General features: G+C 34.6%; 1 protein-coding gene across 30 annotated transcripts in view; it reads right to left on the minus strand.

Annotated features, from left to right (window-relative positions):
* Nucleotides 1-22283, minus strand: part of PCM1 (pericentriolar material 1) — a 105017-nt gene that overhangs the window by 36857 nt on the left and 45877 nt on the right. For 12 of the 30 annotated variants that reach the window (XR_009214647.1, XM_058443321.1, XM_058443316.1 and 9 more), the window contains 7 exons: nt 20432-20603; nt 17475-17830; nt 9460-9624; nt 6916-6972; nt 4589-4761; nt 4125-4253; nt 265-385 (listed from right to left, as the gene is read on the minus strand). Coding sequence is in view for 29 of the 30 variants with exons in the window: in XM_058443321.1 (XP_058299304.1) it covers nt 265-385; nt 4125-4253; nt 4589-4761; nt 6916-6972; nt 9460-9624; nt 17475-17830; nt 20432-20603 (1173 nt within the window). In the remaining variant the exon portion in view is untranslated. The remainder of the gene's footprint in view (nt 1-264; nt 386-4124; nt 4254-4588; nt 4762-6915; nt 6973-9459; nt 9625-17474; nt 17831-20431; nt 20604-22283) is intronic. The other 18 variants (XM_058443320.1, XM_058443322.1, XM_032162367.2 and 15 more) reach the window with 3 other exon arrangements.

Here is a 22283-nt window from a genome sequence, read left to right on the forward strand (position 1 = left end):
CATTATATTTTCACACGAACATAGCAAGGTAGATTAAGATTCCCATTTCCTTAGTATATGCAGAGTCAGAAATGTTGGATGATTTGCCCACAGGGTTAAGAGTCAGAAGATTGTTGATTTTAGACTGATAGATAATTAAGTCCACATTCTTTAAACCACACACACACTTGGCCTTTCTCGACTTGTTTCCTTAACAACGCCAATTCCAAGGCTGGACCAGATCAACTTAAAGTTGTTTCTAAGATTATAAAAAATTCTGCTTACCTAGATCATCTGTTGCAAAAGGCTCAAAATTTGATGATACAGACAGGACACTAGCATTATCAGCATCATTTTGCTCACTTATTTTATGTGTTTCTCTTTCAAAGTTCTTCTCAAAAGTTTCCTAAGTTACAGTAAAACAAACAAAAATCACTAATACTTCTTTTAAGAATTTCATATTAATGATCTAACAGAGATAACGATTTACATAAAATTGTACACTTAAAAGATATTCGTAAGTTTCCTCAGTATTCTGTCCAAACAAGATGATAATATAACCAAAGTCATTAAACGCTGAATACAGAGTCACACAGAACAGTAATGTAAGCAGCCTTGCAGAATATTTGTTATTATGTAGATAAACATACACAGAGACAGCTACTGATTAAATTCTAATTTGGCAAAGTTAACATTTTAAATTATTTCTGTACTCTCAGGGACATTCTCCTATCTCCAAATGCTAACAATGTCTAGTAGCTTACTCTATCTGGTTGCCTCACATCAGGAAAAAAAACATCACAACATTATTTGCATTTCTTAAAAATAAACTTTATTGAAATATAATTTATATACAATGCACTCACTTTAAATGTACAGTTTGATGAGTTTTGACAAATGTATACACTCATGTAACCAGATTCCCTAAAGATAAAGACCATTTCCGCTGGCCCAGGACGTTTCTTCACAACCCTCTACAGTCAATCTCTACCACACCCTACTCATGATTTCTACCACTGTAGATCAGTTCTGCTGGTTGTAGAACTTCATACGAATGGAACCAGCCAATATACACTCTTCATTGTCTGACTTCTTTCACTTAGTATGTTTCTGAAATGAATCCATGTTGTGTGTTTCAGAAGTTCATTATTTTTTAATGGCTGCATAGTATTCCACTGTATAGATATACCACAGTTTGTTTATCCATTTATCTCTTGATGCTTCAGTTTGAGGCTATCATGACTAAAGAAGCTATGAACATTAATGTGCAAGTGTTATTGTGATGCATATTTTCATTTATCTTGGATGAAAACCTACAAGAGAAATTGCTGGGTCACATGCCACGTTTATAAGAAACTGCCAAACTGCTTTCCAAGTGGTTGTGCAATTTTACATTCTCATAAGGACTGTGAGAGTTCCAACTGTTCCACATTCTCACCAACACTTCTTGTCAATCTTTTCATTTTAGCCATTCTTGATGTGAAGTGGTATTTCCTGCGGCTTTAATTTGCATACTAGCCATTCATGTATCTTCTTTCATTAAGTACCTGTTCAAATCTCTTGTCCAGTTTTTACTGAGTTGTCTTACAACTGAGTTGTAAGCTTTATACAGTCTATATATCAGAAAGTTGTCAGAGATATATACTGGGATTATTTTCCCATAACAGTATATTTTGAAAAGCAGAAAATTCCTATTTTTGTCAAGTCTAATTTATTAATTTTTTCTTTTATAGTTAGTGCTTTCTCTGTCCTAAGAAAACTCGGCCTATGTCAAGGTCAAAATTTTCTCCCATTTTCTTTTAAAAGTTTTAATAGTGTTGGCTTTTACAGGACTTTAGGTCATTTCAAATTAATTTTGTGTATAGTGTGATGGTGGTAGGGTGTCTCACTTATATTTTGATTATGACGTTTTACAGTTGTGTTCTTTCCTTAACTATTGATCTTTTTGAAGTTTCCTATCTTCAATTATGAAATCAAAGATTTGTCCCTGATTAAAGGAAATTTAGACATTGAGGAACATATTTTAGAAATAGGGAAACCATTTTTTTACTCCTTCAAGTAAGACTTGAAGACAGATTGCGTTTACCATTTTATTATCATCAGGAGCAGGAGACACAAAGTGTGTTTTCTTCTTCCTAAACCTCAATGTCTCTAGTCCATCCTCCTTGACTTACAACTCCCAGATACCCAGTTTCACTTTCATTTCTCTCTTTCCTGGGAAAGAGCAGTATCTCTTACACATCTGAATATACGTTTGTAAAAACTCCAAAAATGAAGCTCAAGGAGCACAGAAGCATTTAGAGAATGAGGCTCTAAATCTGTCCAATACAAAAAACACCACATGGCTATTTAAATAAAATTTAAAATTTAGTTCCTCAGTCACAATAGCTATACTTCAAGTACTTGCTAGCCACATGTAGCTAATGGCTACAGCATTAGACAATGCTGACATAAAGCAATTCTGTCACTATAGAAAGTTCTACTGAACACTGCTGCTTCAGATCTGTGAGTATCTACACTGGATATTGTGGTGCTGCTGATTAAATGGCATTAGTAAAGGGAAGATGTTGACCTTAATGCTGAATTTAAGTTTCAGAAGAAATATCGAAGAACTGATTTAGTTACTTAATTAAAAGTAATACTAAATACAATCACTATCCCAAGTCCTTACTTATCAAGTAGTACAGCATCTTTAAATTTCATTTAACTTTAAAACCTTCTTAGGTTAACTTTATCCTAAACTGTAGCTCAACTTTCAAAATGTGCTATCGATGGTGCAAACCAATGTGCTCCAATCTCTTAAAATAAATTGAAGTAATGCTGCCTGCATGAAACTTGGATAAAAGTGAAACCACTGGAATTAAGGATATAAAATTATTGAAAAATACGTCTAGGAATGGAGACTATTCATTCTCTCTCAAGTTATTTCAACGCCCGATAAACCTTAGTATAATTTAACATCATTTTTAATGTATTCAAGCAGATGACATTTCATTTCCCACAAAAAGGAATACACAATTTTCAATTAGTTGTAACAATCCAAAGGAGCAAACACTGACACTAAATTTACATTTCACATTGCAAAGTTAATTAAAACCATGTAGTTTTTAGACACAGGTTTATGTTATAGTACTAAAGGAGTCAGAGTCCAGTGGGAAAACATTTTAAACAGAAAAGATGAGCTGGGGAAATATTTTAAACACGAGTAGAAGTTAAAGAGCAAAAATTGAGAAAAACTCAGAAAACTACTGTATCTGAAGAGGCAAGATAATCCTTTGAGAAAACACTGGCTTCAGAAAAAACTTAGTATTAACACTTCAATAAAAGGCAGAAGCAGTAACTTCCAACTCTCTACCTATAGCTGGTATTTGCTAATCAACTATGGAACTCTTACCCACGTATCTCTAGGTGCTAGAGTTGTCATAAAAAAGGAATGTATTTGCTATCCCACGACCACATGTAATATTTTACAATAAAATCAAGGCCTGAACCTTGAAATAGGTGATTCCCAAACACCTAGCACATTATCTCCTCAGTATGCTAGCAGTTTTGTCACTGTTATTCAATCAACGATGTGCTAAGTGCTATTTGGAGGACACAGCTTACTGAATTTATACCATTCTCCTTAGCACTCTTCTCCATTTCCAGGTCCTTTTTACTCTATTCAAAATTTTCTCCATCAATTAGAATACATTAAATTACAATTTTTTTCCTGGAAGACTTTCTTTTGTCTAGGCTTTTTCTTTTTAAATCCAAAGACGTGATTTATCCTGTATTTATTCATTCAAGCATTTTTACTATAATCTGATTGCTGTCTGTTTTACTCAATGTCTTAAATAAATACAACATACATTTGTAAATGTCTTTTAAGAATCAGCCCCTATATTGGGTAATAACAACATAAATATGGCTATCTCAGACCTCATAATCTAACATACATACATAATTTTTGGTGTTTGCTACCATATTTTCATTGCATATTGTATCTCGCCCTCAAAATAAAATAACACATTATACCCAGGTTTTAAAAAAAAGCTGAAAATCAAATATATTAGGTCTACCTACAATTTGACAATAACCTATATAACTTTTATTTAGTGCATACTAAAATTATGTCTACAATTCACTAATCATTATCAGCTTACATCATCAGTAGTAGCAAGGCTCTCACTAGGAGTAAGTTCTGAGTTTGATGCTATCCAAGTACCAGAGTTTACTGACTTTACATTTTCTCCTTTTTCATGGCTCTCAGAAATATGTCTGGATACTATGTCCTAAATAAGAAAATAAGATTATCATTTATATAAAACATACATGCTTCATCATTCATTTATATTACAGATTCAAAAATAAAAGCAGATGGAAGGGAAAATGTACTGTTTCTATCCTCACAGGTTAAGCGTGAGGAAGTAGACAAAACACTGAAAAAGTACTCAAAAAAATACTTTAATGCTACTTAAGCTATAAAAAATTTTAAATAAAATGTCAAGAAAACACAGAGAACAGATGAAAATTCATATGGTACATGCTTCGGTCTAAGACAGCAACCAGAGATAATCATGAAGAAGGTGATAACAGGGTAGGAAAAATTATGTTAGGTACCAGATACCTGCAATGCATATAAAGCCCTCTGTCTCAAGTAGTCTGTATTTAGTAGCTGAAGCTCATGGAAGAGTTCAATAAGAAAATGTGGACGAGATTCATTTTGAGAAATTAATGTAGCCACTTCAGAATAAATAGTATCTCGCAAAGCTTCAAACATGGAAAAATCACTCCCAGTTTCTGGAATACATAAAAGACCAGAAAGTTAATATTGATGAAGTACCTTCATGACAACTTTTATTAGCTAGTATCATTACTCTCAGCTTTAAATTATCTAAAAATTCTATTTTAGACAATTCTATTTCAGAGCTTTTAAAGTAGAAAAGAAGCTTAATATTACCAAGATAAGTAAAATCTTAAGATACCAAGATATGCATTTTGTACTAAAAATAAAGTTTTAATGAATAACATTACCTAGCATTACTAAGAACCATGTTTATTTCTGATCATATAAAATATAAAGAAAATATTATACATTTCATGGGAAAAATCAGTGAAAATCTTTCAACACTTAGAAATAAGCTAAGTGCTAATTTCTTTTTTGCTTTTGCTAATATGAACTTCATTACAGAAAAGGAAGTTTGTATAGTTTCTTAATGTTAAAAAGAATAAACTGAATGCTGCCAATGAAAGCTACTAGATTAAGGTCTATCCAGTATAGTCTACTAATTATCAAATATACATCACACAGAAAAGTGCTGTGATGATGAGTAACCAAATTTGTAACCTAACATAATAGGTCAATTTCACCACTGTGTCTTATTTACATACTCAGTGTGTATTGGAGCAGGCAAGTGACCCAACTGAAGTTTTCAGTTTCACAGAATCTAGGCATCACTCTATTATTTAGCTACAATTCGGCTATATTTACTTGTTGATAAAACAAAATTATCACACTCAAATGTATACATTTAAAATGTTGAGTATCTTCATATATTGTGCTTTCAAATAAGTATACAAGATCATAAAAACTCATTTTTGTGAGAATGATAAGAAAATGCAAAAAGAATGTGCTCTAATAGAAAAATTTTCCACTACTTGGCTAATAATTTAATATCTTCAGGTCTCAATTTCCACAAGCATAAAATAACAACATTACTAATGTATTAATAGAAAAATATATTAATTATATATAACAATAAATATGCAACTTCCCTATTTTGCCTCAGTTACAGGTATAAAATCAAGTGATACACTAAAGTTCTCCTAGTAGTTTTAAAGTATGAACTATTACAAAAATGACACTTACTATAGTAAGTAGGAACCAAAACTATCTCTGTAAGCAATCTCTACTAATGGGAAAAATCCAGGTAAAAAGAACTTGATATGCAAACTTTCATCTTATATACTATATTGCAGTTTAATCATACTTAATTTAAAAATTTCATTTCAAAGCTATAACTATGTTTAATGACATATTTAATACCTCTGTATGTGATAAAATTATCATTCTAAATTTCATATCATTAAAAATTAAATTATTCTCAAATAATGAATATGCCGTTTAAACACTAGCTTCATTCCCCCACCACTTCTGCAGTCAAGTGGTGGAAAGTTTACGCCAGTTTCTCCTCCTGAACTGAAATTGATTAGCTTTGGCTAGAAAAATCCCTAATCTTAATCAGGTTTCTCTAATTCCATCTTGTTTTTATATCCTATTTTCAGAGTTCTTTCTTTTCAAAGTGCCACTGATATATTCAGCTTTGTCAGTTCTGGGTCCTTGTTTTATATCTTTAGAGTCCCCTAAGGGTTCCATTCAAACTGGCTTTTACTTTTCATTCATGTAAAGCTGCAAGAGGAGTTAAAAAAAAATTTACAACTCTAAATCATGAAGAACCACATTTAATGAGAATACTTATATTAGAGACTAAAATAGTATTTGGGAATCTTTGTAACTTCCATGATCTTTATTTATCACGTCTTTGCATGTAATCATTGTTTTGTTTGATGACTTATTTTTCTAAGATGTTGACTAAAAAGGAAAGATAAACTATAAAGGTAACTATATTTCTAGTTCTAAGAAATACTAATGCTTTGAAGTACAAAATAACCTCAAATCAAGTACTAAACTGTAAAAAAGGTTTCTATTACCCTTATGAATGTGTTAGGTTACATACACTAACAGAATATGAAAACAAAAGCAGCCAATTTTACCAAGAATTATAAATGAATGGGTTCAGAATTTTATGAATATAAATTATCTTTTACAATAGTCACATAACATATATACTCTAAGCTAAATTTAAAAAAGAAAAAAAACCGAACAATAAAACTTCTAGGACCAATGGGAAAAAATTAACAAAAAGTGGACACCAAAACTATGCAGATTGTTACCTGGCGCTTCATTGCATGCATTTCTGTTAGACTGCTGTAGTATTCTCCTAGCATGTGCTGTAGGAAAGGGCAGACATAAGGATGAACATAAAATGTGTATGAGTAGTAAAGACAGGGTCTATAACATGAACAAGTGAATGAAAAAAAGAAATAAGCAAATTTCTTTAAAATTGTTTGCCTGAACTAAGGCTTATGCTCTACTTAAAAATAATCTCAAGAAAAAAATCTCAAAAGGTTTGCTATAAACGTATATTAAGGCGACTGATGATGACTATCATAATAAACTTCTATCATTCATTTTTAGAAGCATACACATCAAGGTGAACCTCCCACAACACCCACGGGAGAAGAGGACTGCGTAACTTAATACTAGCAGTCATATTCTGCTGTACTCTAATAATCATATGTTATGAGTAGAGTTACAAAAAGTAACATGCCTTACATGCTATAAAGAATTTTAGGGTAATGATTAAAACTAAAAATAAATCTTTTCAGGGCTGGGCGTGGTGGCTCATGCCTGCAATCCCAGCACTTTGGGAGGCCAAGGCAGGCGGATCATGAGGTCAGGAGATTGAGACCATCCTGGCTAACATATTGAAACCCTGTCTCTATTAAAAATAAAAAAAATTAGCCGGGCGTGGTGGCGGGCGCCTGTAGTCCCAGCTACTCGGAAGGCTGAGGCAGAAGAATCGCTTGAACCCGGGAGGCAGAGGTTGCAGTGGGCTGAGGTCACACCACTGCACTCCAGCCTGGGTGACAGAGCGAGACTCCGTCTCAAAAATTTTTTTTTATATCTTTTCAGAATGTAAATATGTAAACTTGTGTATATTTATATATTCAAACATTTTTTAATTCACCGAAATTCAATCATTATATTTCACTAAGTAACAGTAATAGGGCCTGAAGTATTATGTCCAATTATTATTTAAGTGATTGATACTCAGTTTATTAAGACTTTCAGTTTAGTGTCCTTCTTCGACCTCTACCCGACTGTTTATTTTTTGAAGATATCACTATGTGGTAGAGAGTAAAAGGAGATGGAAATTATTAAATTTTAGTAAAATTCTGGGTTCAGGAGAATAGGATTGATATTTTTGCAGAAAGGAACACAGACTTAACAGAGGCACAGCTTCTAAGTTCAGCTTTACCATTTCCTAGCAATGTGGACTTGAGAAATTCATTTCAAAATGCAAACAAATGTGATGTTTCTTTTCTGATTACAAAATGATAAATGCTCATTATGAGTTTGAAGATGATAAAACCACTATTAACATTTTGATGCATTTTTTTCCAGCCTTTTTGCATTCAAATTTTTGTTTATACATAGTTGAAATCATACTGTTGAGACAACACTAAGTCTTAATTTCTTTTTTTTTTTCCCCTTTGGTTTTCTTAGGATGGATTACTACAAGTACAATTACTGGATTAAGGGCATGACTTCTGAAGCTTTCCAGAAAAGTACCAGTTTATATTACTGGGCCTTTATGAGTACTGAAAAACAAAACAAAACAAAAGTTCCCTCTTTGACCATGTTTCCTCTGAAAAATGGAAATAAAACCAACTCAGCATTATGAGGCTCAAATGAGATTTGTTGGTAATCTGAAAATAATGGAGCCTGGTACAAAAGATAGCTGCTATTATCATTTTTAAGCAAAAAATGCATGCATTTTATACTAATGTCAATGAAAGCTACTAGATTAAGGTCTATCCACTATAGTCTAATGTCATGTTATTGCCTCTCTCTCTCCATATTTCTTTGAGATATTCTTTACAAATTAGGAAACTACTGGTGCTTATTTAAGTATTATCTGCTGCTAAGGGACTCAAAAAAGTGACAAACAGGGAACTACTATAATAATGTGATTGAGGCAACAAAATAGGTTTACACAAGCTACAAGGAAAACAGGAGAAAGGGGAAACTATCCCAGTTTGGATCAGCATGGAGTTCCAGAACTAAAATTGTATTAAGAGTCCAGCAGAGAAATGAACTTCCAAAAAAGGCAGAAAGGACTTGAGATAGAAAAACAGCTACCAAGGTAAGAAAGAATGTGATAGCTATACAAAAACTTCAGTTCAGTGCCACAGAAAGAAAAAAGTTCAAGGTAGAGTGTGTTGAGAAATGAGTCTGGAGAGGCAGGAAGGAACCAAATCTCTGATGGCCATGTACGTTCCATGAAGGCATTCAGACTTTATCCTGTAGGCACAGTGGGCCAAAGGACTGAAGCAGGGGATGAGATGATTTCATATCTAATTCGTAATCAGATAAGATTTTCAGAACTTGAAATGAGGAGTTCCACAACTGTAACTATCCTTTGCTTGTTTTGAATTTTATTAAAATGTGTCCAAAACTATTAAATAGTAAAACAAAAAATATTTTCAGTTTTTATTTCTCAATATCAAGGAATGTGTACTATAATTTCCACTATAAAATCTTCCACATGATAGATATGTGTGAAACACCAATTTTAAAACCTGCTTTATTATAGCTTTTCAAATCTAAGCTGAAAACCTCCTTATATTAATGCAAACCAAAAAAGAACATACCTGAAGATATTTCTGTAGACCTATTACATTTTATTATTTTTTCCAGTTGCTCATGATTCTTTCTGCTGAATACTTTTGCTTGAACAGGCTCTTCAGTCTGGGCTGAATGTCTGTTCCTACTTTTGCAAGGTTCACATGTGCTAGACATACTGGCACTTTCATACCCTTGAGTAAAAAAAGTGACAACTGTTATCAGTTGCAACTAACTCAAACTAAAAGGGAAATCGGTTTCCATTGTGCAACAGTACAGGTAACTCAATTTAGAATGCTAGGAAGGCCTGGTATAAATAGGATACAAAACAGTAAATATGTCTTGGAGGTATCTTTGCAATACCCTTTAGAAGTATGAGCTAACAGTAATAAATCTAACCTTCACTGTTCTTTGATACTCATCTTAATGAGTATATTCCAATTCAAAGTATATGGCAGACCTTTCATGACCCCAAATCTCTACTAGAATTCCAAGCTAGCAATTTTTAATATTAGGAAACATAAGAATCACATCCAATATATACAAATATCCATTATAGAGGGAGAGTAGTCAAATACGTTTGCCTTTCTTATTGTTATCTTTTATGTGACGTGACTTGGTTTAAAAGGTCTTACCCACTGATCACATATTCTACAAAATTTTCAAGTTTTTAAAATATTTTGGTATATACGCAACGTAGAAATTCCATTTTTTTTGTTGTTGTTGTTGTTCCACGTGGATAGGTGGCTATACCTACCCTCTTTGCACTGAATTAAAATATACATCGGTCAATATATTAAATTCCAATATTTGGGGTTTTATTTTTGGACATTTTATGTGTTCAACTTAGCTATTCCAATGCCATTTTCATTCATTTAGAAACACAAGTTATACAGTATGATCAAACATCTGCTAAGGCAAGTACCACTGGCTTCACTTTTTTCTTGACTCTTCTTGGGCATCTGTCCTTCCACATAAGCTTTGTTATTTTTTTTTCAATTTTAAAAACAATCTCTGGGGACTCAAAATGGAATCAAATTAAAAGAATGTATTAATCTGAGGAGAACTGGTATTTAACAATCTTACGAATTTCCATCTTTTCCATCTTAAGAACATGGTTATGTTTTTATTTGTTCAATCTTTCTGATGTTCTTCAAAAATACTTTATAGCTTTTTATAGACCTAGTACTTTCCTTGTTAAATTTGTTCCTTACATTTCACCATCCCCCACTCAAACATTTTGAGTACTATGAGAAGAGCATTCCTCTCCACTTTCATGCTACTGGATATTACAATAGGGAAAAATATTCACACACTTATTCCATAACCAACCACTTTAACAGTTTACCTTGTAACTCTAGGAGCTACTTTCCAGTATCTCTTGGGCTTTCTTAGTATACAAAAATGCCACTAGAAAAAACAAATAAAATTTGTTTCTTTCCTTTCCCAATATTTATTACCATTATAATTCCAATTATTTGACATAATGCTTCCCAAATAATGGTAAATAATGATGGTGGGACAAAAGGAATCCCTGTTTACTTCCTAACTGAGATGGAAATATCTCTGGAGTACTTGCATTTACAATGGTGTACACTGGCTAACAGTCTTTATTACATTTAAATAACTGCCTTTTTTTTTTTTTCCTTTTCTTTTGAGACTGAGTCTCATTCTGCTGCCCAGGCTCAAGTACAGTGACACAGTCTTGGCTCATTGCAACCACCAACTACCAGGCTCAAGCAATCCACCTGCCTCACCCTCCCAAAGTGCTGTGATTACAGGCATAACTGCCTTCTTATACCCATTTTACTTCACATTCTCATGAGAACAGCTTCAAATTTTATCTAATCTGCTATGATTATTTGTCCCTTTGATAAATTATTTTGACAGATTTCCTGGTAACAAATCATCATTACGTGTCTGAAATAAACTCTAGTGTTGATAGTCTAGAATTCTTTTGATACAATGGCAGATTCAGTTTGCTAATATTTTATTTTTACTTTTGAATTTATATTACTGAGACTGATCTACCGTATTCTTTATTAAACTGTTCTCTCTCTTCTTTATCTTCCCCTGTATAAAGGTCTCTATTCTGATTCATAGGTTGTTTCTTTAGTTTTCCTCAGATAGGATAAACTAGTATCTAGGGTCCTTTGGCTGAGTACAAGGTTCCTGAGTTGCAGTTCTTTGTCAACTGTGTAGCGTCATTCCACTTTTTTCTACTTCTGCTTGTGTGGTAAGGAAGATTGCCTGGTGTCGGTTTGCTTCTTTTTCTTTGTATGCAACTTGGTCTTTCATGTGGAAGCTTAGAGGATTTTTACTTTTTCCTTGGAATTCAGGGATTTTACCAGACTCTGGACAGGTGTTTGTGTGTTTCCCTCACTTCTCTCCTGGCTAGACAACAGTCAGCTGTTCTCATCTGCACTCTCAAGTCTTTCTTCATCCCATCTATTATTTAGTTATTGCTTGTCCACCTGCTTTTTTTTTTCTCTTTTAGAACTTCTTGTAAGCCTCTAATCGTCTTGATTTTATCTGTTAGTACTTTCATTCCACTTAATGACATAATTCTTCCCCTTGATTTTCTAGGCCAGTAATTTGGAACTTAATAGCACGTGTCCTCTTTTTCAAATAATCTAAACATTAAAACTTAGAGTCATTTTTCTTCTAGCTTTAAAGAATTTGTTGTAACTCAATCTGCTTATGTGCCTTTATTATTTTGTTCAAGGGTATCTGTTCAATATTTTGTTCAATAATTCTATTTTCACTAGGTTTTGCCTGTTTCAGTGGTCTACTTCTGTTTTCTCCCTGGTAACTAGGTCCCTTTTATATGTACTGTTATATTCATTGGCCTAGTCATGACTCTCACCTTCTCTTAAAGCTGGACCCAAATGCTGCATAGCTTTAATGATGGCAAGATGAGGGTGCATGGAAGTCTCATTCCTGTGGTCAAGCAACATTTTCGCTAGCAAGTTGTCAGTCCCTCATCAAGACAATGAGAGGAACCTTCTCTACTGCTTAGTCTCTTCAGCTGCAAAGACTAATGCTCTCCCATGTACAGGGTTAAGGAAGACTGCCACCTACTTACTCAATAACCTTTCTGCCAACTAGTAGCTTGCAGTAGCAATACATTGCTACTCTTGGGGGTAAGGGGAAGAGTCAATAATAGGAGGAATTGCAAGGATCTCCTCCAACATAGCTTTTTCCAAGAATCATGGAGATCTGACCATGCTCCTGACACTCTAGTAAAAAGCCAGCAGACCCTAAAGCCTTGCCTGCATCTTCCAGATCACTGCAGGTCTACTAATAACAAATAATTTCCCCAAATATTGTCAATTTATTATCTGTGATATCCCATCTATATTCGACCCTCCCTATTTCCAAGGCCATCATATAAGACTTCATCATCTCAAATTTAGGTTCCAGGTTTTTTCACTGGTCTCTCAGACTAAAGTTTAGCCTCTTGCCACCCAGTCTGCATGAAATTTACTGAAAAGAGAGACTTCTTGATTATTATTGATCTTAATGTAAAACCAGCAATAAAGGGTATGAGTGCCAAAAGTAATATGTAAAATGACATGACTGGTAGTACTGTTGCTCATTTAATAACATACAATGATCTAAAGAAAAAGATTTTAAGTATGTTATTCTAACATGAACATTTATATAAGTGAAATTAAACACTTAAACGCTGTTACTGTATCACATGAAAAGTGCTGAATAAATTTTAATCAAAATTAAAATACAGGTAATGTGGCATATACAAAATTCTCAGTGGGGAGTCCCAATAGGTACTTTAAAAAGGAATACATACAGTCATCCTCCAAAATAGCTGAAACTGTGAAGGGAAGTAGGCTATAATTATTAAGATGCTATGAAAAGAGAAAAAAAAACTGGTTTTATATACGAGTCCCAAATTAAAAACATCAAAGGCTAGATTTCCAAAGTTAGGGTACTAATGTGTGACTGATGAGAGATAAGGATGTCATCTCCTATGCCACTTCACCACTCTTTCCCTTTCTCGTTGTTTTTCTCAGCATGAGGGGGTGACATTAGTAGAAGAAACAGTACTTCTACTTGGGCCTCCACTGAAGGGAAACAGATCAGCCAAGGCACTCTGGAGACCTTGCACATGTCCAAAGAGTGCAGAGAGGTTAAGGTCTGAATCAAAGTGCAAGCTGTCTTGGCAGAAGGCCATGGAATCATCCTGGAACATGGACAAGAGAGGCTTTTGAGAAGTTGCTATATGGATGGACATTTTCCACTCACCTCTCTCTCGCCCCAGGATGCTTCTGTCAGGAGAGTTTCCCATCTCGTCTCAGGTTCTAATGAAACATGAGACCTTTCTTCCTCAACCTTGTAGGGTACATTTGCAGATTGAACAGGCTTAGCTGCAGTATAACAATCATTCCTCAGCAATAGGGTGTCCCACCATTCAAGGGACAATCGTTAGCCAGCCCCTTTTATTTCGGTGTCACTCTTTCCAAGTGTGAGACAAGGGGCACAGAGAAATGGCACCTTGCACTACTTTTTTCTCTGCCTAAGAAATTAGTAACTGCCTAAGTTCAAAAAGCTTCCTGGTTGTTTACCAGCCAAATCTGTCAGGCCTTGCCTTGCCTAATGTTTCACATCCATTTCATGTCCATCTTCATTAGTGAGCAACAGGAAAGGGAGGAAGGAAGAAATGAAAAGATTCAAGGACACTAAGAATCCAGAAGGCAGTACCTTAACAGTTCCATCCAATTTTCCAAGAAAAGAGTGAAGAAAATCTAGGCTCCTACTCTCTAATAATATCAGAAGAGTACAGGGTAACCAAATTATAGGTCTGACAACAGAAAAATTCAGTAAGGCAGGAAATCACCTTCAACTCATATGGTCTAAGTCTGAACTCAAGTTTACAACATGATTATTATATAATTTATATATTCTTACCTCATATGCAATATCTATTTTCACATATAAAGACCTTCTAAGGATTAAAACACGTTACCATCATGAGAAACAAAGTTATGTGAGATTTACCAAGCTACTTCTTTAAGAATGTCAACATGCAAAAAAACACATATATATTTGGATGAGTCTAGTAAGTATGGGGCTATACCGTATCTCTCAAGACAGCAATGTAATTCCCACTATGCAGAAATGTGTGTCACATCCGTTCCCAATTCCTCTCATCCTGCTTGTTCCGCACTCTATACTTTTCTTATCGTAGTAACAATTTGAAAGGCTTTCTAAACTTTTCCCCACTCACCTCTATTTACCACTTCCTTTAAGATACAATAAAAATCGGCCCGGCGTGGTGGCTCACACCTGTAATTCCAGCACTTTGGGAGGCCGAGGGGGGTGAATCACCTGAGGTTGGGAGTTCAAGACCAGCCTGACCAACATGGAGAAACCCCGTCTCTACTAAAAATACAAAATTAGCACGGTGTGGTGGCGCATGCCTGTAATCCCAACTACTCGGGAGGATGAGGTAGGAGAATCACTTGAACCCAAGAGGTGGAGGTTAAAGATATGGTAAAAATCCTTTTTTCTAACAAATCTTGACCATTCTTATAGCACAAAAGGAACAAAAAACACATAAAACAGTGGTCTAGTTCAGTACTTTTCAGACTTTCATGTACATATCTTCATATCAAAAATCTTGCTAAAATGCATACTGAAGAAAAACACATACTGATTTAGTTGACATAAGGTGAGGCCCAAAAGCACTCATTTCTAATAATCTCCCAGATGATGTAATGTTGCTTGTCCACAGTTCAGATTTTGAGTAACACGGATTGAGCTAATTTGATTCTACCCCATATTACTTTGGCTCTGCTATGTATAGTTTGATTCTGCTATCAAGCCTTTTATTTGTGTTTGTGTGCCTTAAAGTGGGGCCACTCACTGACAGGTGGTCTTGAATGCTTGTTGAGCAAATGTGACCGTATGTTTCCAGCAGGTATTTTTATACTTCAATATGAAGGAAAAGAGCACAAAGATCAGAATGACAATCTTTGTCTTGCAGTTAAAAGGCTGAATTATTTATGTGGAAAAGTAATTCCCCAGAATAAAGGGGTTTCAGAAAAATTAAAACATACCAATATTTCTAGGGTTAGGTGGTCATAGCCATAAATTAGCTAAGGTTCCTCTAAAATCTGCTACTTGAAGTGTAGTCCAAAGACCAATATTGGCAACACAAGAGAGTCTGTTAGGAAAGCAGACTCTCAAGTCCCATCCAAGCCAAATGAATCAGAATCGGCACTTAAACTGTATTCCTAAGGAGATTCGTGTGAAACTCAAGTTTAAGAAGTACTGACCTATCAGATTCAAATTAACTATTTGAATGAGACAGTGCTGAAATTTAAAATGTCAGCTTTGCTTCATTTATTTATATAACAAAGAGCATCTTTGTGAGGGCAAAGCACTAGGAAGTAGAAAGTTCTGAGTTGCCTAACAGCCCTGTCTCAAAATGGCCATTATCTATTTAAATCTTCTCTGGCAGCACCAACAGTAATCTTGGAAAAGCACAGTAACTTTCTGAATAGTGTCAGATTACCAATTAATTTACTAAATAAACCAGCTTCTCCTAAACCTTTATAACCAGAAAATTACTTCAAGGCTGATAATGTGTATGCTAAGAAAAATGTCACCCCTTTCACTCCTGTTCAAATTTGCTTTTTAAACCATCCGTCAGATTCTTCACATGGGGTTCAAGGTAGGAGCCAAGGACTTCAAGGATAGATGAATTACTGAAATTTTAAAAAATGTGCCAACATTCTCTTATATCTGTGGTTTTCATTAGATTTTTCTAAGGTTTCATTATCCAAAAGTGATTAAGATGAAGGTTGCCAAAGTTTACAAGTGTATTTTTTTACTACAGGATTTCTCAAGGCCTTTACTATACTTGCATGTGTTGTGAACTTCCAAGAAAGGGAGTTAGCAGTGTGCAGTGCATTTCAAACTTTCCTGATTATAAGTCTAGAATACTATGTTCTTAAACACCAATTTTTTTTTTTTTTTCCAGACTGAGTCTTGCTCTGTCACCCAGGCTGGGAGTACAGTGGCATGATGTTGGCTCACTGCAACCTCTGCCTCCCAGGTTCAAGCGATTCTTGTGTCTCAGCCTCCTTAGTAGCTGGATTACAGGCACACCCACCACATCTGGCTAACTTTCATGTTTTTAGTAGAGATGGGGTTTCACCATGTTGGCCAGGCTAGTCTCAAACTCCTGCTCTCAGGTGATCCACCTGCCTCAGCCTCCCAAATTGCTGGGATTACAGGCACGAGCCACCGCACCTAGCCTTAAGCACCAAATACTATCTCCTTAAACTCAGAACAACCTTTCAAGGCCATAGCCCATCCTTTGCAAACATAAAAAGAATATCCTTCAGCTGTAACAATGCAGATTTTAGCTAATGAAACTATTTTTAACCTAGTACTACACTTCAGTAAGTAATTCAAAAATCACAGAAAACCTATTTTTGTAAGAGGTATCACTAACACCATAAAGAAAACTTAAAAAAAATTTTTTAAAGAACTTTAATATGACACTCAATGGCAAGACTGAGTAAAATATGAGTTTACTTCCAGAAAGACTTAAGCCAGCCTGTTTTAAAACTGGTTTTATCTATATGATATTCAAAAACTGCAGTGTATTTAGAAGCCCACTATTCTTTAAATGAATCAATCAAGAATCCATCTAAAAGTCATGACCAAAGAGTTTGATGCAGGATCCGATACAATAGCAAAAGGAAAAAAATAGTAAACGTGGGCATTTTGGCAATTTTTCAATAACCTACAAAATTTAAGCTTTAAGAAGTACACAAAATAAATGCCATGTTTTACAACATTAATCCAGAAAATTAAACCCTATTTCAAATACTATTTTGTAAAAAAAAAATTTTATATATATATATATAAAGGTAACTAAAAATGACTGTTCAACTAAGTCTAGAACAGCACCTGCACATGTAGCCTTACTGAAACTGTATATATGTCAACATGTCAAAGTAAGATTACCAACATTTACAATGATCAACATTCAACAAATTTCAACACTTACTGATGTTTTTAACTCTGCTTTTCAGCTGAGTAGAATTCCTCTTCTTACTTTTTGACTTCGGAGTTTTATCTTTAGATGCCAGGCTGGCCTGTGCAGATGCTTTTCTTGTCTTGAATGTTTTAGTCACTGTTGTTGGATCTCCTGGATCAGGCATACTGCTAAAGCTTTCCAGCGATTCTTCATCAAACTGGCGCCTTCTTCCGTTTGTATCTAATTGATTTTTGCGGTTACTATTTGTAGATTTTTCTACAGACACTGCAAATCCAGTCTTGATAAACGGTTTCTCTATTTCAACTTCTTGTTCATATAACCATGGCCTACTGCTTTCCACCTCCTCTTCAGGCAGTTTTTTATTCCTTACCAATGAAAACAAGTTTTTATAAGTTAACAATTACAGATTATTTACAAAAACTCCAAATATACTGAATTTATAGTCTACTCTTGAGTAGATTTAGGTAAATAAAATTGTCAACAGGCTATAAAAATGTTTTCACAAAAATACACATTAAACATGGAAATATCACATAAGCTAAGGTACTAAATTAGTTTTAATTCTGGACCCATCTCACTAAACCACTTTTAGTGGCGAAAGTTCCTTATCAAAGATCTAGCATTTGCAATGGAAAACAGTGGGAAAGACAAACCCGGCTAGCTGCGGTGGCTCATGCCTGTAACCCTAGCACTTTGGAAGGCCGAGGCAGGAAGACTGCTTGAGCCCAGGAGTTGAAGACCAGCCCGGGCAAGACGGTGAGACCCCATCTCTACAAAAAAATTTAAGAATGAGCCAGGCACAGTGGCATGTGCCTCCAGTCCTAGATACTCAGGAGGCTGAGGCAGGAGGATCCCTTGAGCCCAGGAATTCAAGGAGGCAGCGAGCTATGATCGTATCAACTGCACTCCTGCCTGGGTAACAAAGTGAGACCCTGTCTCTAGAAAAAAACAACAAAAAAAAAATCAAGGGAGGATGGGATATACAAGAACAAAAAGTTGGAAGAATGGCTTAGAAAGAGCTATAGCAGAGGGCTTGGGAACATACATGGATTTGTGTTCACCTAAAGCAGTTCAAGTAGAACAAGAATTTGGTGAAAACAACTGGTCATTCAACTAGTAATTTATTTCTCCACTCCTTAAGTCCGTAGTTCTATTAGTCTACTGTCATTTCCCAAATTTTATCTGCTGAACACTAGCATCCCTTAATATTTAATAGGTACTCATCGGTCGTCTAGGTTGGGGAGAAAACACATAAAACAAAGTTAAACAAGTCTGTAAAATATCTCAGAACTTTTAATATGCCAACGTGCTTTATAAATCTCTTAAGAGTGGTAGTGAGCAACAAGTCCAAAACTTTATCACAGAACCTAGCGTGAACAACAACACTGCTCCTAAGAATAGTCTGGGAGACAGTGACCTACAGGATTTAACTCAAGACAAGGGTTAGAAACCTGTAACTTAGAGGCCAAATTCAGCCTGCTGCCTGTTTCCATATGACCTGACAGCTAAGAATGGCTCTTATATGCTTAAATAGTTGGAAGAAAAAAATTAAAAGAAAAAAGTTTGTGACAAATAAAAATTATATGAAAACAAAATTTCAGTGCCCATAAACAAAGTGTTATTGGAGAACACAGCCATACTCATGTTTACGTATTGTCTATGGTTGCTACTGTGCAAAACTGTCACAGATGAATGGCTATGATAAACACTATATGGCCAGCAAGGCCTAAAATACTATCTAGTCTTTTACAGGAAAAGTTTTCTGACCCCTGACCCCTGAGTAAGACTACAAGATTTTATCTGACTTTTTATCTCTAGTCATTTAATTCTATGAAATTACAATAGTTGATATTTTGGGAAATAAGGTCTAATCTGAACTAGGCCAAATATCTAAAATAATATTAGACATTCAGATCCATCCTAAAAATGATATAAATAACTAAGTTAAAACCAGAATCAATAATATAAAAAAGATGGAAAATAATGAAGTAGGGACATTCTAGTAGGAAGGTCTATTCACTGAAGCTTTGAATAAATGTTTACTGCTTGTGATGGATATTCATTCAAAATCATTTCTGAATGGCAACTGTGAACTAACACTGTGTTAGGCTTCTGACAATAGAATACCTTTATAGAGCAACATGAGATTTAACACGAAAAAAACAGAACAACTAAAAGAAAGGAGTCAACAAAGTAACGGATGTTAATCATAGGATTCCTAGTGTAAACACAAAGTTGGAATTCTCAGTTATTGGTTAATCAAGTAAAAAAAAAAAAATCCTAGTTAATGACTCAGTAATTAAACAGTGTCAAAACGCTAATATAAGAGCCTGAGACCTCCCTAATCACATAGCTAAAGAGAACTATAATGTGAATTTTATATATTTTTACAGAGTAGGAAAGACAATCAGAGAGATACATCTGACAGATTAGGTTCAACAGAGCCAACCTTTCACACTGAGTCAAAATTTGTGTTTCAGAAAAAATCCTAAATATGATTAATACCATGCATCCTCAAAACTTATGAGACAAAAGTTGTTTTTATAATCTAATAGTACTCAACATTATATTTGAAGAGGCTTTAGGAAGTGATTCTAATCAAGAGCTAGGAATCAAAAAAAGGGATCATCACTTAACAACTATCTTCTAGCAGTTAATATTAGTTTCTAGCCGTAAGTCACTGAACAGCAAAGTGCTTTAACCTTAAAGACAGGTATCAAATCAGAGACAAAATAAATCCTATGAGTTATGCCACATCCTTCCAAACTGAACTTTTCGTGTACCAGGGTTACCAGGAAGTCTCTGGCATCTCATCTACTGATACGTCAAAGTTTCACATTTCCAACATCATCAAGCCAAATCATCACAAACATCCTCCCTAGTTGTGTTTTCAAATTACACATAATTAGATGTAATCACAAAAGTGAATGTTTAAGCAATAAAAGACTATGTTTACAATCAGGTACCTTGGTTTCTCTGCTCCAACAGAGGAACTGCTTTCAAAAGGTTTTGGAAAAGCCATATATTCTGTTTTTCCTGAAGAATTCTGGGCTAAGGGTTGCTGCTGTTCACTGGGTGTAGAGATATTCTGAGAAAAATCTCCGAAATTAGAAGGAAATAAAGGGCTGAAATTCATACCTAATCAGTAAAAGCAATGGGTAAGAGGAAAAATAAATAAATGTCTTTAGCTTTAAAATGAAATTAAAAGACAGTTTTAATTAAATATGTCATTCAAATCCACCAAAACAAAAAACTGTTAATTTAAAAAAAAAAGCTATTATTTATCCAATCACTGTTTACAGCTCAGGCCACTATGTTTTAGGCATCGGTCAAAGACAACTAATAATCCCCACTCTCTTCAGAGCTCAAAGTTAGAAATAATAGTACTGGACATTTATCAATTACTGGGTGACACACTCTACTGCAGGCACTTTACATGTTATTTGGTTTAATACTTAAAAAATTATAAAATAGATACTGCATTCATTTTACCAGTGAGAAAATAGGGTTAGAAATCAAATGTCTAATAAATGAAAAAGATGGTTAGATCTCAGGTCTGTATGACTCCTACGCTTATGTTGTTCCTACTCTATTTTCATTGGGAAAGTAGAATATAATTAAATACTTAACCAAATACTGTTATGTATCAGAGGTATTTGCAAGAGCCTACTAACAACATGGGGGAAAGAGACTGGGAAGGTTTCACAAAAATTTGTACTGTTAAAAAGAATGAAGAGCCTTTATATAGAGTTGGTGTGGGTATGAAGTATATTTTAATAAAAAGGAAGAGCATTTGCAATTTCTTATTACTTAAAAGTCTACTCATGTGATCTCTGCTGCCAATATTAATTGACGCCCAAGAACTAAAGAGCCTGTTAAATTTTTTATGCCACTGTCTTGAAAATCCTATTAAAATATATTATAGATATATATACACACACACACACACACACACACACACACACGCACACACATATACATATACACACACATATATATATATACACACACACATATATATACATCCATATATATACACATCGCCGGGCATAACACTGTAATATATAAGTATTGAGTACATATATATTGTGATATATATATATGTATATATATTCAGATATAAAGCCCTCTCAACCTTTTTTCTCCTCCTATATTCCCTGCCAACACCTTTAACTCCTCCTCATGATTCACCTCATATAATCGGTCACTTAACTTATTCACTCCATCACTATAATGTCTTTCAGTCACTCCTTTTTTCTTGATCCCTACTGACAAGGCCTAAGGCCAGGCTATCATCCTTTCCATATTATTATGACAGCCTTCTCACCAGCTAAATCTTCCACTCCTTTCCTCCAACTTCTCCTGAACACTTTCACCAGTGTAATCTAAAATATAAATTTCATGTTATCCCTTGCTCAAAGCCTTTCAATGGCACCCTTGTCTGCAATATAAAACCTAAGCTTCTTTGCACATCATAAAATCTCTCTGCCACTCTTCAACCAAATCAATTACTCTTCCCCTAAATACTAGCCACACTTAAATACCTCTAAATTCCCTGAGTGATGTACTATTTCATTGCTTTATAACTCTAAGTGGTTCTATTTATTAGAAAGCCCTTTCATTTCTAATCCCTCTGGAAATAAATTCTATTCATTCTTTAGATTAAATATCACCTCTTTTTTTTGGCGGGGGGGCACTGATTTGCTGACACTACCCAGCATTTGCACCACTGTTACGGCACCCGTGGCACTGTACTATAAGCATTCATTAATAGCATCCTCACTAGACCCCGAATTCCTTAAAGGATCGTTGTTACTC

The sequence above is a fragment of the Hylobates moloch genome, unplaced genomic scaffold (genome assembly GCF_009828535.3).
Source record: "Hylobates moloch isolate HMO894 unplaced genomic scaffold, HMol_V3 SCAFFOLD_8, whole genome shotgun sequence".
In the NCBI taxonomy this organism is placed as follows: Eukaryota; Metazoa; Chordata; class Mammalia; order Primates; family Hylobatidae; genus Hylobates; species Hylobates moloch.